Below are 19142 nucleotides of genomic sequence, written 5' to 3'. Positions count from 1 at the left end.
CACACTCAAGGGGCTGAATGGCTGGATGGTCTGATGGTCTGTTTAAATTTGGTGACGGAGCCGAGGCGGGGAAGCGTGTCTGTCCCAGGGCCACACTTAACTCTAACCAACTCTTGTTTGTCTCAGATACGTCACTGATGCCACTGTCGCCCTCTTCATCGCTTTCCTCATGTTCATCATCCCATCTCAGGCACCAAACTTTAAACCTTGGAATCAGGACAAGGAAAGCTCACAGGAGAATGGGTCAGGTATGTTTCCTGGGCAGGTACAGCACGGGGTTAGATACAGAGTAAAGCTCCCTCTACACTGTCCCCATCAAACACTCCCAGGACAGATACAGCACGGGGTTAGATACAGAGTAAAGCTCCCTCTACACTGTCCCCATCAAACACTCCCAGGACAGGTACAGCACGGGGTTAGATACAGAGTAAAGCTCCCTCTACACTGTCCCCATCAAACACTCCCAGGACAGGTACAGCACGGGGTTAGATACAGAGTAAAGCTCCCTCTACACCGTCCCCATCAAACCCTCCCAGGACAGGTACAGCACGGGGTTAGATACAGAGTAAAGCTCCCTCTACACTGTCCCCATCAAACACTCCCAGGACAGGTACAGCACGGGGTTAGATACAGAGTAAAGCTCCCTCTACACTGTCCCCATCCAACACTCCCAGGACGGGTACAGCACGGGGTTAGATACAGAGTAAAGCTCCCTCTACACTGTCCCCATCAAATACTCCCAGGACAGGTACAGCACGGGGTTAGATACAGAGTAAAGCTCCCTCTACACTGTCCCCATCAAACACTCCCAGGACAGGTACAGCACGGGGTTAGTTACCGCTCTGATACCGGTGTGGCCATTCTGCATGAATTACAGGCAGTTCTGTGTTTCGGTGCTTTGAGGGTGGATTAAAACGGCACCAATTAGCTTCAGCCTTCCGCAGCTGACAGAAAGTGGTTGCCATGCCTCCTCTATCCTGCTCTGCATTTGAACCCACATTGTTGAAGTGAAAATACTCCTGCCCAGTGCCCCATCCATCTCCCTTTAACCTGAACACCAGGATCTTTGTTGCTAACTTAACAATCTGATGTCAAATACATTTCAGCCGATTGCTGTGTCGAAATGATTGTGTTGGAGGAGAATGTTAATGAGATTCTTTCTCTCTGGTCAGTTAAGGAAACGACAGAGATCAGGAAACTCCTGAACTGGACTACTGTCCAACATAAGCTTCCCTGGAGCGTGGTGTTATTGCTGGGTGGTGGATTTGCTTTGGCTAAGGGCTGTGAGGTAAGTACCTGACTATTAGAGCTGTCCGCTGCCAGGAATCTGGAAAGTCAGGAGTGAAGAGAGAGAAGCCAATACTGCGGCTGAACTGATGACATTAGTGACCAGGGGCTGGTTTAGCACACTGGGCTAAATCGCTGGCTTTGAAAGCAGACCCAGGCAGGCCAGCAGCACGGCTCAATTCCCGTATCTGCCTCCCCGAACAGGCGCCGGAATGTGGCGACTAGGGGCTTTTCACAGTAACTCCATTGAAGCCTACTCGTGACAATAAGCGATTATTATTTTTCCTTTTCATTTCATTCTCTGCTCTCGCTGGTAATGGCCCCCCCCTCACGGTGTTCCCGGCGGCTGAGGGGGGCGGGGGGGGGGGGGGGGGGTGGGGGCGTCAATGACCATGGCAGGAGCAGAGAATCGCCGGTGAACGAGACGCGGTTGGGAGGCCAGAGAATCGCGCTCAACAAGTCGCTGTGTAAATGGTTCTGTCACCAGCCACTGTCTCACAACCTGATGACCTATCGCTGAACAGAATTGTCATTTTCCTTTAAAGTTGTTTTTCTGGCACAGGAACAATATGGGACCACCTGAGTGGGAAACATGGGGAAAAAATGTTTTTGGACCTTGAGCTTGGGAATGGGATGAGGAATTGAAGTGGCCACAAACTCAGGGTGGTCACCGTTACGGACTGGACAATAACAGAAATACTGTCAGAGATAAAACCTTCCCACTTTTCTTTCCAGGTCTCCGGTCTATCCCGATGGCTGGGCCTTCAGTTAATGCCACTACAGCAAATCCCACAATGGGCCATTGTGGTTATCCTGTGTTTGGTGATTGCAATCTTCACAGAGTGTACCAGCAACGTAGCTACAGCCACACTCTTCCTCCCTATCCTGGCTTCAATGGTACGTCTTTGCCTCCTTTATGTTGCTGTGTGCTATTGAGGGTGGAATGGGGAGGGCGGGGTTGTTGTGTTATGTCCTCTGGGATAACACAGGCTGCAACCAAAAGATACTCCGGGCCTTGAAGTTAGTTCAATCTGATTTATTGAACCAGTAGCACAGTTAGCTCAGTTCTCTGTGAGTTCGACTCTCTGCTAACCTCAGTGTGGTTACTCTGTCTGACTGAACCAGACTAGCTCTTAGCCACGTGCAGGAGGTGTGATACTGTACATACACCCTGACTCACTCTGTAGATGTTTATCAGTGGAAAGAGGTGGAGTGTGAGTGCCTCGTGCCTTTTATAGTGAGATACCACCCCTCAGTGTCCTGCCTGCTCATTGGTCATGTCCTGTTCTCAGTGTTCATTAGCTGCCTGTCTGTGCCTGTCATTATCTGCATGTCGTGATAGGGGTGCGAGATTCCTCTTATTTGGGATCACCAAGTTGTGGGTTTGAGTTCCACACCAGAGCTGGAGCACGTAACGCAGACTCCAGTGTACCGGGGGAGTGAGCGCTGCATCGTCAGACCTGCCGTCCTTTCGAGATGGACCCATCAGTCTCTTCAAGTGGATATTGAAGTCTAGAAAAGGTGGGGTTGCTTTCCTTGAAGGTGAGGATTGAATGGGCCGAATGGCTTCATTTAATCTAAATCCATCTGAAGCACAAATCAAACTTCTAATCCAATGTTCTTTTTGTTTTTGGCCATCATTTGATGCCCATCCCTAATTGCCCTGGAGAAGGTGGTGGTGAGCTGTGTTCTTGACCTGCAGCAGCCCATGTGGTGTAGGTGCACCCACTGTGCTGTTAGGAAGGCAGCTAATTTTTGTCAAAATCCACATAGACTGCAGCGGTTCAAGAAGGTACCTCATTGAGGGCATTTAGGGATGGTTAATAAATACGGGCCTGGCCAACGGCTCCCACAGCCTGAGAATTAGTGTTTTGGAAGAAGAAATCCTTAATTTAAATCTGAACATAACCTTGAATCTCCCCCTTTGGATGAAGCTTATGACCTGACTAGCAATCTACCGAAAGATACAACCGGATCCCTTTAAAGGGAGGGGAAGCTTTTGGTTTGTGACCCGACCACAATTCCTCCCTGAATCGGAAACTCCACCAACCAAATGAAGTGGAGAATTCACCCCTTTGGGGCAACGTTTACCTAAAATAGCTGCTGTGGTTCCCTACGTAAGGACAGTCAGTGCGCCTCCAAGTAGCCCATCCTTCCTCAGAGTAGCTGATGGTTGGCATGAATGTGATGGGCTGAAGGGCCTCTTTCCATGCTGTAAAACTCAATAGGGTTGGATTGTCCGCCCCGCCACCTTTCTCTATTACCCCGCTGGCGGGTTGCTGCGTTACGCCGGCCGGTCAATGGGGTTTCCCATTGTGGGGCAGCCCCTCGCCATCGGGAAACCCCCCCCCCGGGCTGCCGGCAAAATGGAGCATCCGGCCAGCGGAGAATCCAGCCCCCATGTCCCGAGCCTGTTTCTCCTCAGACTCTGAATAAGGTGCTGCAGAAATACAAGATTGAAGGATTCTATTTCGAAAGCTCCTTCGTGACCTCGGGATGTTCCAAAGCAGATCTTAGCCAATGGAATACTTTTGAAATGTGTGTGTGGTGTATGATGTAAGAAACGCCAATTTGCCCACAGCAAGCTCCCAGAAACACAGTAAATGACCAGCTCATCGATTTCTCCCCTGACCTGGGTGGAATGTTGGCCGGGACACCGGGATTTACTGCCCGGGACGCCGGGATACCGGGATTTACTGCCCGGGACACCGGGATACCGGGATTTACTGCCCGGGACACCGGGATTTACTGCCCGGGATACCGGGATTTACTGCCCGGGGCACCGGGATTTACTGTCCGGGATACCGGGATTTACTGCCCGGGACACCGGGATTTACTGCCCGGGACACCGGGATTTACTGACTGCCCGGGATACCGGGATACCGGGATTTACTGCCCGGGACACCGGGATTTACTGCCCGGGACACCGGGATACCGGGATTTACTGTTCGGGATACCGGGATTTACTGCCCGGGACACCGGGATTTACTGCCCGGGACACCGGGATTTACTGTCCGGGATACCGGGATACCGGGATTTACTGTTCGGGATACCGGGATTTACTGCCCGGGATACCGGGATTTACTGCCCGGGACACCGGGATTTACTGCCCAGGGCACCGGGATTTACTGACTGCCCGGGATACCGGGATACCGGGATTTACTGCCCGGGACACTGGGATTTACTGCCCGGGACACTGGGATTTACTGCCCGGGACACCGGGATACCGGGATACCGGGATTTACTGCCCGGGACACTGGGATTTACTGCCCAGGGCACCAGGATACCGGGATTTACTGCCCGGGATACCGGGATACCGGGATACCGGGATTTACTGCCCGGGGCACTGGGATTTACTGCCCGGGGCACCAGGATACCGGGATTTACTGCCCGGGGCACCGGGATACCGGGATACCGGGATTTACTGCCCGGGACACCGGGATTTACTGCCCGGGACACTGGGATTTACTGCCCGGGATACCGGGATTTACTGCCCGGGACACTGGGATTTACTGCCCGGGGCACCAGGATACCGGGATTTACTGCCCGGGGCACCGGGATACCGGGATACCGGGATTTACTGCCCGGGACACCGGGATTTACTGCCCGGGACACTGGGATTTACTGCCCGGGACACCGGGTTACCGGGACACCGGGATTTACTGCCCGGGACACTGGGATTTACTGCCCGGGACACCGGGATACCGGGATTTACTGCCCGGGACACTGGGATTTACTGCCCGGGGCACCAGGATACCGGGATTTACTGCCCGGGGCACCGGGATTTACTGCCCGGGACACCGGGATACCGGGATTTACTGCCCGGGGCACCAGGATACCGGGATTTACTGCCCGGGGCACCGGGATACCGGGATTTACTGCCCGGGACACCAGGATACCGGGATTTACTGCCCTGCTCCTTTTCATAGTGACGCACTGCAGCATCTCTTACACACCGGCCCGAGAGCAATTGTAACAAAATCTGCCGCGAGGTAACCATTAACTCCCACCGTTCAATAATGACCCCAATGTAACTTGGGTTAAATTGTGCTACATTCATCAACATTGCTAATCCCAGCCAATCATCCCCTCTTGCTAACTTGTTTTGCTTTTTCTTTCTGATCCAGGCTACTTCAATCCACATAAATCCTCTCTACTGTGTTGTTCCTCGTGTTTTAATAAAGCTCGTAGTCTCAAAGGTGGAGAAGATGCTTTATTGTGAATTTGTTCTCTCTTCAGAGCTTAACTTACGGCTACCTCAAATGCTGCCTGCCTGTGTATCTGTGTCCTGCTACTAGTTCTGCCTTCCGTGAAGTGTGTCCTCACTTCCTGTCCCTGTGTATATATAGCTCTCCCGTGCTCCCTCTAGTGCTTGCTCAGTTTTATTGCATCTACTCAGATCTACGATCACCACATCCCCCCTTTTTTCTTTACATATTTTCTGTACATCGTTAAAGAAAATTGTACAAAACAGTTACTTATGATATGTGTTCTTCTTGTAGTTTTACATATCATAAGTAACTGTTTGGTACAATTTTCTTTAACGATGTACAGAAATGTCACCCCCTCTTACTAACTTGTTTTGCTTTTCCTTTCTGATCCAGGCTACTTCAATCCACATGAACCCTCTGTATGTGATGATTCCAACCACTTTAAGCACCTCCTTCGCCTTCATGTTGCCAGTTGCCACTCCCCCCAATGCCATTGTGTTCTCCTATGGCCACATCAGGGTCTCCGACATGGTAAGTGTTATTGACTGAGAATGGAGTCAAGGCTTATTGGTGAAGGGGGATGTCGGGGTGGGGGGGGAGGGGGGGGTCAAGGAGAGGTTATTGGTGGGGGGGGGGGGAGTATGGGGGAAAGTGGAGTTTAGGCCACAATCTGGTCAGCCTCGATCTAATGGAATGGCGGTGCAGACTTAAGGGGCCGAATGGCCGATTACTGCTCTGCGTTCTATTGTTCTTACAAGTACATAGAGAGGAAAGCTTGGAGGCTTTGCTCTGGAAACATTTGCTGCTTTTATACCTTGAAGCCGCTGTGTAATATTGTACAGTTTGCTCCTAACTCTATGTCTCTAATCACAGGAACAAACTTTCAATTGTGTTCAGCCAAATGGCTCAATGGGCAGCGAGAGACATTTCACTAGCAGCACTGGGCAAAAGAAAACGATACTACGATCAACACGCGGTCCCACTCAAGCCACTGACCATAGGAGACACCATCAGACTCGGGGACACAGAAGGAGGATGGTGTGATCCAGCCACGGTGATCAGGCAGGCAGCACTGCGGTCCTACATTGTCAAGTCGACAGCGGGAATACTCTTTCAGCGCAACCGCCGGGATCTATTAAAGATTCGACCCCAAACACTGGTATTTCCTACACTGGACCTGAACGAGTCCATTCGGCAACAGGATGTCCCTCACCAATCAACGCCAGAAAACACTCTCTATGACATCAAACCATCATCACCAATCCAACCGTTAAGACACTCCAACGGACGGCGCAAGGCACCCGACCGACTAGATTTATAAAGAAAATGCAAAAACAAGACAACAAAGGACATTTCTCACGGTGGCTCATAAAACAGTTACTTCGCTCTGTGCAACCATTATTATTTCACAATAGTGTACAAATATGCATATTCCCATTTAACCATCTGTTATGTCCAGTTTTCTTGAGACCAGCACAGAAAACATGTCAAATAAAAAGGGGGGGAGGTAGTGATCTGTACATCTTCACATGCACCAGCCACTACTGTACAGATGTAACAGCCACAGCACCACTAGAGGGCAGCATCAGAGACGGGTATAAAGGGTCCGACCCAAGGGAGGATCGGCCTCTTTTAGAAGCACAGAGCTAGGGAGCAGCAGCAGACGGAGACAGCTCAGCATAGGCAACTTACCTCAGCTTCTCTTGTTTTGCCTCTTGACTGTATAACATCTGGTTGAGCTCTGGAGACAGAACAAACCTACTGAATAAAGTATTTGTGTTAACTGGACGTCTACAATCTTTATTCAGACTTAGAGAATAACATAGTTGCCACATTCCGGCGCCTGTTCGGGTACGCAGTGGGAGAATTCAGAATGTCCAATTCACCCAACAGCACATCTTTCGGGACTTGTGGGAGGAAACCGGAGCCCCCGGAGGAAACCCACGCAGACACGGGGAGAACCCGTCACAGACAGTGACCCAAGCCGGGAATCGAACCTGGGACCCTGGTGCTGTGAAGCAACAGTGCTAACCACTGTGCCACTGCACCGCCCAGTGCTGCTAGTGAAGGTAAATGCAGGATGAGCCTGGAGTCCCCCGATGCAAAAGGCCCCTGTCGCAGGCCCTGCTGATAGGCCTCCTCCTCTTTCTGTGAAATGTCTTGAGGGGCTGAATGGCCTCCTGCTGTTCTTGTGTGTCTGCGATGTCCCTGTATGGGACTCAGCCAGCTGGAGACAATTGTTTGCTAGTGCTGATTGGGTTATGAGTCCGTTTTTGTTTTTGTGATGCTGGCTAGCTGTGGCAGAATGGTTCACTGGGGAGTCCTTATTGCAGTTGCCCGCCGTCCTTTTGGACTGTCATTAAGGTTTGTGAGTCGGCGTTAATTTTGAAAGGCTGTTCCATGATGGTTGGGACTATGAGATGGATTACAGCGGTATTTTACATGGTTATTGATGCTGCTGCACAGCTGCAGATACTGTTGGGGTGTGTGGACCCTGCATTTCTTTTGTGTGATGTACCGGACTTATTTTGTACGCGTGTACACTTTTGTACGAGTGTTTTTGGGGTATATGGGGTGTAGTTTTGGGCGTTGTCTGATGATTCCCCCCCCCCCCCCCCCCCCCGCCCGCTCCAAACCTGGGGCGGAATTCTCAGACCCCCCGCAGGGTCGGGGAATCGCCCGGGGCTGGCGTAAATCCCGCCCCCGCCCTGGCCAGAATCCTCCGCTACCCGGGAATCGGCGGGAACGGAAATTGCGCCCGGCCAGTCGGCGGGCCCCCCGCGGCGATTCTCCGGCCCGCGATGGGCTGAAGTCCCGCCGCTGACAGGCCTTTCCCGCCGACGTGGTTTAAACCACCTCTGGTACCGGCGGCGGGATTGGCGGCGCGGGCGGGCTCCGGGGTCCTGGGGGGGACGTGGGCCGATCGGACCCCGGGGGGTGCCCCCACGGTGGCCTGGCCCACGATCGGGGCCCACCGATCGGTGGGCGGGCCAGTGCCGTTGCCTTTTTCTTCCGCTGCCGCCACGGCCTCCACCATGGCAGAGGCGGAAGAGACCCCCCCCCTACCGTGCATGATGCACCGGCGCATGCGCGGACTGGCGCAGGCCTTTCAACCAGCCCCGACGCCGGGTGGCGTAGCGCCAAAGGCCGTTGCCGCCGGTTTTGCCGCCAGTCGGCGTAGCGGAAACCACTCCTGCACGGGCCTAGCCCCATTCCGCACCTTTGGGGAGGCCCGACGGCGGAGTGGTTGTGCGCCACTCTGCTACGCCGGGACCCCCCGCCCCGCTGGGTAGGGGAGAATCCCGGCCCTGGTCCCCTTGTGGCTGAAGGTTACGCGGTGCTGGTAAGGCCTTTGGTCGATGGGTCAGACACTAGGATGCCCACTGTCCCCAATCTCGGCTGTGAGTGGCTTTGCCCGTTGAGTGGGTAGTGGGGGTGTTGTGTCCGATGTAATGTGTGGCGGGGTGGGCGCCGTGCCCTCCTGTTCCCCTTGTTTCTGTGGCACCTTGTTGGGCCCGAGAAAGTTCTTCTGTTGTTGTCTGACCATCACGATTTTATCGTACCGTTTTTTGTCCCCTTTGTTCTCCTCAATCTTTGTTTGGCCTCTCCTCCGTGGTTGGTTTTGTGAGTTTTCATACTGGGAGGGGGGCGGGGGGAGGGCTGTTATAACCCAGCATGGGACTCATCCAGCTGGGGGTGATGGTTATTTAGTGCAGATATGGGGAGGTGAGTTAACCAGCGAGAGTATAACAGGCCAGCTAACAGGAAGCAGTGAGGACCCCGGGATGTGTAACCGGTATCTGTGTAAACACTGCTGTTCTGCTGAATAAACATCGTTGTTATCAAATCTTTGGGCCTGTTCCTGTGCTGCACTTTTCTTTGTTTTTTTGTTCTAATTGGGCTCCAGGGCTCGAACTGATAGCAGCCACCTCAATGCTTCACAATATCAGGAGTGTATCTGCTCGACCCCCAGCTTTGAGAGGGCAGACTTTACTTCAGTTTGAATGAATCTATGTTCTGTCATTCCACAGGCCAGGGCTGGATGTTTGCTCAATTTAATCGGAGTGGTCACTGTTACTGTCGCTATCAACACCTGGGGTTATGCAATGTTCGACCTCGGCACCTTCCCGCAGTGGGCTAATACAACCCATGTCACCCATAAGTAGATTGGGGGCCGGCACGGCCATGTCGTGTGGAAGTTGGAGGCTATTGAAATGACAAACGGAGAAAATTGAGCGACTTAATCATTGAAAGGTGCAAACTTGAATTCCAGAGGAATGTGACAGGACTGAGCGTGATGTGCGGGAAAAACACCAATATGATCTCCAGAAATATGAGTGCGCTGATTAAAAGATGAAAGTATCTGTGATTGCTGTCCCCTCTAGTTGCATTCCTTGTTTTCAAATTCCTCCATGGCCTTGACCCCCCCCGAATGGGGATGAGAAAGTATCAGCCATGATTGAATGGCGGAGCAGACTTGATGGGCCGAGTGGCCTAATTCTGCTCCTATGTCTTCTGGTCTTCTGATCTCTCTAACCTCCTCCAGCCCTACACAGGCTCTGCGATCTCGCTGCTCCCCCACTTTTGGCCTCTCCAGCATTGTTGATTTCAGCCGTTCCACCATCGGTGACCGTCCAGTTGGTGAGGCCTCAGTGGGTGAAATTCCCTCCCTAAACCTCTCCATCTCTCTCTCTCTCTCTCCCGCTCTCCGACACGTGTTAAACCTCCCTAAACCTCTCCATCTCTCTCTCTCTCTCTCCCGCTCTCCGACACGTGTTAAACCTCCCTAAACCTCTCCATCTCTCTCTCTCTCTCTCCCGCTCTCCGACACGTGTTAAACCTCCCTAAACCTCTCCATCTCTCTCTCTCTCTCTCCCGCTCTCCGACACGTGTTAAACCTCCCTAAACCTCTCCATCTCTCTCTCTCTCTCCCCCGCTCTCCGACACGTGTTAAACCTCCCTAAACCTCTCCATCTCTCTCTCTCTCTCCCGCTCTCCGACACGTGTTAAACCTCCCTAAACCTCTCCATCTCTCTCTCTCTCTCTCCCGCTCTCCGACACGTGTTAAACCTCCCTAAACCTCTCCATCTCTCTCTCTCTCTCTCCCGCTCTCCGACACGTGTTAAAACCGCGCTCCCTGACCAAGTTAGGGGTTATCATTTCCTAACGTAGCTTGCCGTCAGGTTTTGTTTGTGAACTGCGATGGAATGTTTTACCATGTCAAAGGCGCTATAGAAATGTAAGTTGTTATTGCCCAAGTGATGAATGAAGTTTAACGAGGTGTCTCAGTTGGGACTGATCACCGCCCAACATTCCGATTCTGTAGCTATTGTCAGATTGGGATTGAGTCCAGAATCGGCCTTCACTGTTTCAGCAGCTCAACACAACAAAATAAACCAATTCACCAACACGGGGCAAATAAACAGTGTTCAGTTCACCCTCAATCTATTGATTTGCTCGTGTCCAATCAGTATATCCTCTGAGATATGTATCTATTTCTCCTGTAATGATTTAAGGCTTTTTCAATAAATCTGACTTTGAAAATCCCACCCTATCGTTCCTGAGAGTTATTGATGTAAAACTGATGTGATTAACAGATGTTCTAATTATTCTTTATGTCCGGCCCAACATGCCCCACTTACCCAGAAACCCACATTCGGCTCCATGTTGCTGCTTGTGGGATCTTACTCGACACAAAATGGCTTCCGCAGAGCTACAGCTGCAGGATTCAAGTTAATTCATTGGACGTGAAAGGGATTGAAAGGCGAGAAGGGAGGATTACACAAAAAAATCCATTCACAGGATTCACCTTTTGTTTGTACAAGATTATTAGTCCAGATTTGTTGAATTGAATTTCAGATTGTACAGCTGCAGTGGTCGGATTTGACCGGTCGCGATCATTAGTTCAGCTTCTGAGTTTAATCCAGTAACATTATCACTGTGCCCCTGTACTCCCGTGCTGGTGTTTTACCCATTCTGGTATTAAACTCTCACATGCAAGGAGCCCAGACCGGGTGATTACAGCTCTAAATACATCCTGATGTGTGAAGTGGGGATTGCAAACCCACCCCTAACCTCCCACACCTTCCCCCACACAACCCCCCACCCCCCCATCTATCCCACACTCCTTCATCCTTCCATATCCCCCCGACTCCCCCTAACCCCCACACACAACCACCCCCCCCCGTCAATCCCACACTCCTTCATCCTTCCATATCCCCCCCACTCCCCCTAACCCCCACATCACCACACCCCCCCCCGTCAATCCCACACTCCTTCATCCTTCCATATCCCCCCCACTCCCCCTAACCCCCACATCACCACACCCCCTTCAATCCCACACACCCTGGTCCCCACACCCCCACCAACCCCATACCAGAGATCTTTCCTAATTTTATTACTGAATGTTTAAGTTATATCCCTTCATCGAGTTTCTCTTCATTGACCCTATTAGTTGCTCTTAACATCTCATTAACTTTGATAAAATAATCCTTTAAATTTCTAAATTCCAAGAATACAACCCAGTCTTGGCTCAGAATGCAACTCTTGGATTCCAGGTGTCATCCTGATAAATTTACACTATACTCCATCTAAAGACAATTTATCCCTCCCAAGACCTGTTCACAAGTTACACGAGATGTGCTTTAACCAGACCTTTCTTTAAGTGAAGCATGATGTAAATTATCAGACACTCCAACAAGTTTATTATCAAAACCTTTACTTATGAGCTGAACAAAGGACAAAACTGGTTTAACCCAATTTTATTCACAATTCTCTCACTCACACAAAGTATGGCTCGGACCCACAGCTGAGCTCTAGGTTTTACCCACACTTGGTAAAGGAGGCTGACCAGGCTATGATCACTCGATGGCTTCTCTGGCCTCAGTGCCCAGGATCCCTTTTTCTTGCGATGGTTGCTCCTGAGACGCCCCCGGGTCATCACTGATTATCAGTTCCATTGTTCCTGCTTTCATACTGGTTCTGCCAGCACAGAGCCACAGACACACACCCACACCTGGCCTGAGTTCTATTGTCCCATCCAGACTTCAACTCGTTAATGGGAATAAACAGGATGCTGCCGTTCAGCCGGGGTGATTCAATCCATTGTTTTCTGAAACATCCTTGTCTGACCAGCTATTAGCCCATTCTGGAGTCTGATGGCTTCTTTGTCTGTCCTTCGTCCTTCTGCAAGGTTGATCACCTGTGTCTGGAAATGTGTTACATATTCACAGCCTGGTCTTGTTCTTTTGTGTAAATGTGAGTGGGTAATCACAGAGTCCATATAGCGATAATGGGTCAATGTGTTGACTTGAGTGCTCTTACAGATGGCCACTATCAATTCCAGCTATGGCCTCCTTTGGCAGTTTGTGTTCCTGGCCTATGTGACTTGTCAGCCTGTTTCCAATACCACATCCCCCCCCCCCCCCCCCCCCCCCCAACCCACGGGATCACTAGTTTGTGCAATCCTATTTCCTAGAGTGAATCCGGAATACACACTTTCTTTACAATATTCAAAGCTTATTCAATTACATATTTAAAAACCAATTCCCATGTCTCATTACCGATTCCACATTTAATCGATCTTCCAATTGCCTTTTTTCATCTTTTAAACATAATCATTGTGAAAGCTCGATATATGGTCTTGAGAACAACAGCAATAATAACGTGACCTGTAGCCAAGGGAGTATTCCCACTTTAGAGCCTCAATTGTAAATACTGTCCCATCAAGTTATTCCCTTTATCTGCCTGATGTCATTATCAATCTCATGTTTCTTGTCCGACCTGATCCTATATCTTGTGAACCCTTTTCTCCAACTTCCTCAATTGTCCAGCCAACAACTCCTTTCTGTAAGATAGCTCCCTCTGTACAAAGAACAACGAAAAGTACAGTAAGACTCACCTGAGGAAGGAGCAGTGCTCCGAAAGCTAGAGTTTGAAACAAACCTGTTGGACTTTAACCTGGTGTTGTAAGACTTCTTACTGTGCTCACCCCAGTCCAACGCCGGCATCTCCACATCAAAGAAAAGTACAGCACAGGAACAGGCCCTTCGGCCCTCCAAGCCTGTGCCGACCATGCTGCCCATCTAAACTGCAATCTTCTACACTTCCGGGGTCCGTATCCCTCTATTCCCATCCTATTCATGTATTTGTCAAGATGCCCCTTAAATGTCACTATCGTCCCTGCTTCCACCACCTCCTCCGGCAGCGAGTTCCAGGCACCCACTACCCTCTGTGTAAAAAACTTGCCTCGTACATCTCCTCTAAACCTTGCCCCTTGCACCTTAAACCTCTGCCCCCTAGTAATTGACCCCTCTACCCTGGGGAAAAGCCTCTGACAATCCACTCTGTCTATGCCCTTCATAATTTTGTAGACCTCTATCAGGTCGCCCCTCAACCTCCGTCGTTCCAATGAGAACAAACCGAGTTTATTCAACCGCTCCTCATAGCTAATGCCCTCCATACCAGGCAGCATCCTGGTAAATCTCTTCTGCACCCTCTCTAAAGCCTCCACATTCCTTCTGGTATTGTGGCGACCATTTCTGTAGTCTTGCCATTTCTCTTACAGTAACGTTCAGCCCGACCTTTGATCGTTTATGTGTGCCTATTTTCTTGTATCCTACTTTTTAACATGTTTTCTTTGTGATACCGCTTTCATTGTAAACCTAAATTCTCAATAGTCACAGCTCAAACCTTTTCTCTCCGCGAATATACACAGGCTATATCCCCTGAAAGTTTAAATGAAGGTTTAGGTAAAAGTAACAAATTAAATTTTATGTCTTTCACAAACTGTAGAGGAGACTCCTCCATTATCTCATCATGTTCTCACTCTTTCTTAGTTCTGGATGCTGTGATCTGCACGAATACTGTATTTCATTCCTCTTCTTAGGTTTTTACTCCCATCCCCTAACCCCAGCTGATTAAGTGATGGAAGAATGACACCATTTGCTGCAGCTTCATCGACACTCCACACATTTAACATCAGCTCCCCCACCTGTAGATCACCTCACCCTCGAACAATTAACAGCCCTTATCCCTTTACAGAATGTCATTAATTTATAACCTATTCACAGTTCAGTTCACAGAATTAAAACAACAGAATTTACATGTTCACCTATTCATTACCTGAGTTAGCGTTTACTCAGTTTTGGTAACACACAAAAAAAAACAAATATTTGGTCTGTTATAAATTGCCCCAGGTTCAAATGGGAACATTGCAAGTGTTTAAATTATTTCTTTTCGAACAGCGAAAGGGTTTTGAAACTCAAAAACCCAGATTAATTCCTATTGCCCTTTATTTGTCAAACTGAAATATGTTATTTATCCGCTTTTATATGAATTGCTATTTCCCATGCACTCAATTTGTCTAATCAATAAGATCGCAAGAGCAATCATATTGAAGTTTTAAGAGATTCAAGTGGGTGAATGAGTAGAAAGGGGACCGAGCAGTAATTGGGCAGAAACCACTCCGGTATCTGTACAGTGAGACAAACAGCAGAATCTGTGACACAGGGATAGTCAGGGAGTTGTGTAAACTCTTTCGGACAGCCTTGAGGGGCGCAAGCGTTCCTCGTGTTTATTGACCCGGAGAGGTTGGGAGGGAATGTAGTGAAAACCGGACCCCTACCCCGGTTGACTCCCACATACCCGTGACGAACCCGAGAGAGAGAGAGAGAATGAGTAAAGAGAAGAGAAATGGCAAACCTGCAGAAGACCATCAGAGATAGGAGCAGAATTAGGCCATTCGGCCCATCGAGTCTGCTCCGCCATTCAATTATGGCTGATATTTTCTCATCCCCATTCTCCTGCCTTCTCCCCGTAACTCCTGATCCCCCTATTAATCAACAACCTATCTATCTCTGTCTTAAAGATACTCAGTAATTTGGCCTCCACAGCCTTCTGCGGCAAAGAGTTCCACAGATTCACCACTCTCTGGCTGAAGAAATTCCTCCTCATCTCTGTTTTAAAGGATCGTCCCTTTAGTCTGAGATGGTGTCCTCTGCTTCTAGTTTTTCCTACAAGTGGAAACATCCTCTCCACGTCCACTCTATCCAGGCCTCGCAGTATCCTGTAACTTTCAATAAGACCCCCTCTCATCCTTCTAAACTCCAACGAGTACAGACCCAGAGTCCTCAGTGGCTTTTTATCCCATCATCAAAGTCATTAATAAATACAATTAACAGTTGATGCCCTGACCCAGGCTCTTGTGGGACACCACTGGTCACATCCTGCCGATTAGCCAATCTGTCCATTCTCTGTCACTCTCTGCCCCGGTCACCCAGCCGATTTCTAAACCAGGTCAAATATTTTGCCCACAGTTCCATGACATTCAACATTCAGCTAACAGCCTCTCCTCAGGGACTTTATCCTATGCCTTCTGGGGAAATCCATATAAATAGCATCCAAAGATATTCCGCCCTCCACCACTTTAAACACCTCATCAAAATTACAATCAGATTTGTCAGTCATAACCCCGCCCCCCCCCCTTATAAAATCCACACCCTTTCCATTCAGCTGAAGTTGTTAATTATTGTATCCTTAATTAGACCTTAGTACTGACCTGCCACCAGATGTTAGGCTAGCTGCTCTATCATTCTCTGGTCTCCTTTCATTTTCTTAAATAGTGGATGACTTTTGGGCCGCACGGGGGGCACAGTGGTTAGCACTGCTGCCTCACAGCGCCAGGGACCCGGGTTCAATTCCGGCCTCGGGTGACTGTGTGGAGTTTGCACGTTCTCCCCGTGTCTGCGTGGGTTTCCTCCGGGTGCTCCGGTTTCCTCCCACAAGTCCCCAAAGACGTGCTATTAGGTGAATTGGCCATTCTGAATTCTCCCTCTGTGTACCCAAACAGGCGCCGGAATGTGGCGACAAGGGGCTTTTCACAGTAACTACATTGCAGTGTTAATGTAAGCCTACTTGTGACAATAATAAAGATTATTATTATTATATATTAGTTTTTGGGATGTCTGACACACTGACCTCTCCCCTGAGTGTAAATACTGACCCCAAATAATTATTCTGTGTGTCCGACGTTCACTTACTTTCACCAATATCACTACTGTATTGTCAGTTTTTAAGTGTTCTTTTTCCAAATTGAATCTTAGAAGTCTCGGTCTCTCTCTCTCTCTCTGGAGTGTTCTTAATTCCCAGTCAAACTTGTGCCCTGTGACGAGGTCACCCATTAGTTCTGCTACATTCTCACCAAACAAAACAAAGACTTTCCACCCTGGGTTTTTTTTGCTGTAGAACATTTACTGACAGAGAGGTGAGATGTTTGTGACCCAGAAAGTAACAGAAAACAAATGGAAGATCTTGAGGGCCAATTTGGACTTTGTGACATTCTGGACTTAAAATAAAACATAGAAGATTAAACCTGACCCCCACAGCGGAGAAAAACACGACTCTGTCTCCACTCAACTGAGCTAAAGATAGATCTGCAGCTAAGGTAACCATTGAAAAGTAATTGATTTTTTGTGAAGAGCTTTGGGACTGTTTTTGTCACATGACCTTCAGTTGCCCCCCCCCCCGCTGTCAGCCCCCCATACCCTCACCGTTGTTGGCTGGTATTCTAACCAGAGTGCTTGGGTTAGGGGGCACCCTGTGGTACCCATCTCTTCCCACAACCTATCAAAAATGGAACAATCTTTTCATGATGTGATTGTGGACTCTGTTAGGGACAGACTTCCACGATGTTGCCCCAGCGACAGTGAAGGAACGGCCGATATATTTCCCAGTCAGGGTGGTGAGTGACTTGGAGGAGAACCTCCAGGTGGTGGGGTTCCCAGGTATCTGCTGCTCTTGTCCTTCTAGATCAGGGGTGGGCAAACTACGGCCCGCGGGCCGCATGCGGCCCGCCAAAGGTATTTCTGCGGCCCACCAAGTCATTAAAAAAAAAAAAAAAAAAAAATTTTTTTTAAAAAAACTTTTTTTTAAAAATTTGTTTTTAAGGTTAATGGGGGGGGGGGGCTGTTGGGTTACATACTGGTATAGGGTGGATACGTTGACTTGAGTAGGGTGATCATTGCTCGGCACAACGTCGAGGGCCGAAGGGCCTGTTCTGTGCTGTACTGTTCTATGTTCTATATGAGGCGCCCAGAATCATAACCGGGTGAAGTAATTATTTTACTTAATATACTATGCGGCCCTTTGTGAATTGTGAATTTCTGAATGTGGCCCTTGCACGGAAAAGTTTGCCCACCCCTGTTCTAGATGGTAGAGGGCGTGGGTTTGGAAGGAGCTGTCTAAGGAACCTTGGTGAGTTCCTGCAGTGCATCTTGTAGATGGTACACACGGCTGCCACTGTCCGTCAGTGGTGGAGGGAGTGAATGTTTGTGGAAGGAGGAGCAATCAAGCGGGGCTGCTTTGTCCTGGATGGTGTCGACCTTCTTGAGTGTTGTTGGAGCTGCGCTCATCCAGGCAAGTGGAGAGTATTCCATTACACTCCTGACTTGTGCATTGTAGATAGTGGACAGGCTTTGGGGGTTCAGGAGGCGAGTTACTCGTAGGATTCCTAGCCTTTGACCTGCCCTAGCCACAATATTAATATGGCTATGGCAGGTCAAAGGCTAGTTCAGTTCAGTTTCTGATCAATGGTAACCCCCAGGATGTTGATTGTGGTGATTCAGCGATGGTAATGTCATTGAATGGCAAGGGGCGGTCATTAGATCCTCTCTTGTAGGAGATGGTCATTGCCTGACACTTGTGTGGCAGAAATGTTACTTACCATTTGTCAGCCCAAGCCTGGATATTGTCCAGGTCTTGCTGCATTTGGACATGGACTGCTTCATTATTGAGGAGTTGTGAATAGTGCTGAACATTGTGCAGTCATCTGCGAACATCCCCACTTCTGACCTTATGATGGAAGGGAGGTCATTGATGAAGCAGCTGAAGATGGTTGGATCTAGGACACTATCCAGAGGAACTCCTGCAGTGATGTTCTTCAATCACCACAATCATTTTCCTTTGTGCCGGGTATGACACCAACCAGCAGGGAGATTTCCCCGATTCCCATTGACCCCAGTTTTGCTATGATGCCACACTCGGCCAAATGCTGCCTTGATGTCAAGGGCAGTAACTCAAATCTCACTCCTGGAGTTCAGCTCTTTTGTCTGTGTTTGAACCAAAGCTGTAATGAGGTCAGGAGCTGAGTGACCCTGGCGGAGGCCAAGCTGAGCGTCTGTGAGCAGGTTATTGCTGAGTAAGTGCTGCTTGATATCACTGTTGATGACTCTTTCCATCACTTTGCTGATGATGGAGGAGACTGATAGGGCGGTAATTGGCTGGGTTGGATTTGACCTGTTTCTTGTGTACAGGACACACCTGGGCAGTTTTCCACATTGCTGGGTAGATGCCAGTGTTGTAGCTGTACTGGAACAGCTTGGCTAGGGACATGGCAAGTTCTGGAGCACAAGTCTTCAGTACTATTGCCAGAATATTGTCCGGGCCCATAGCCTTTTGCAGTACCCAATACCTTCAGCTGTTTCTTGATATCACGTGGGGTGAATCAAATTAGCTGAAGACTGACATCTCCAATGCTGGGGACCTCCGGAGGAGACCGAGATGGATCATCCACTCGGCACTTCTGGCTGAAGATTGTTGCGAATGCCTCAGCCTTGTTTTTTGCACAGATGTGCTGGGCTCCTTCAT

The 19142-nt window shown here is 49.4% G+C and overlaps 1 protein-coding gene across 1 annotated transcript in view; it reads left to right on the top strand.

The window, feature by feature from the left end:
* LOC119974354 (solute carrier family 13 member 2-like) overlaps nucleotides 1–10281 on the top strand; it is a 54459-nt gene extending 44178 nt beyond the window's left edge. The window contains exons 7-11 of the mRNA XM_038813125.1: nucleotides 127–248; nucleotides 1173–1288; nucleotides 2023–2184; nucleotides 5892–6029; nucleotides 9530–10281. Coding sequence (XP_038669053.1) covers nucleotides 127–248; nucleotides 1173–1288; nucleotides 2023–2184; nucleotides 5892–6029; nucleotides 9530–9664 — 673 coding nt within the window. The 3' untranslated portion in view covers nucleotides 9665–10281. The remainder of the gene's footprint in view (nucleotides 1–126; nucleotides 249–1172; nucleotides 1289–2022; nucleotides 2185–5891; nucleotides 6030–9529) is intronic.
* The last annotated feature ends 8861 nt before the right edge of the window (nucleotides 10282–19142 follow it).

This window comes from Scyliorhinus canicula, chromosome 12 (assembly GCF_902713615.1).
Source record: "Scyliorhinus canicula chromosome 12, sScyCan1.1, whole genome shotgun sequence".
NCBI lineage: Eukaryota > Metazoa > Chordata > Chondrichthyes > Carcharhiniformes > Scyliorhinidae > Scyliorhinus > Scyliorhinus canicula.
The sequence above is the reverse complement of the archived record's forward strand: the minus strand, read 5'-3'. Positions and strand labels throughout refer to the sequence as shown.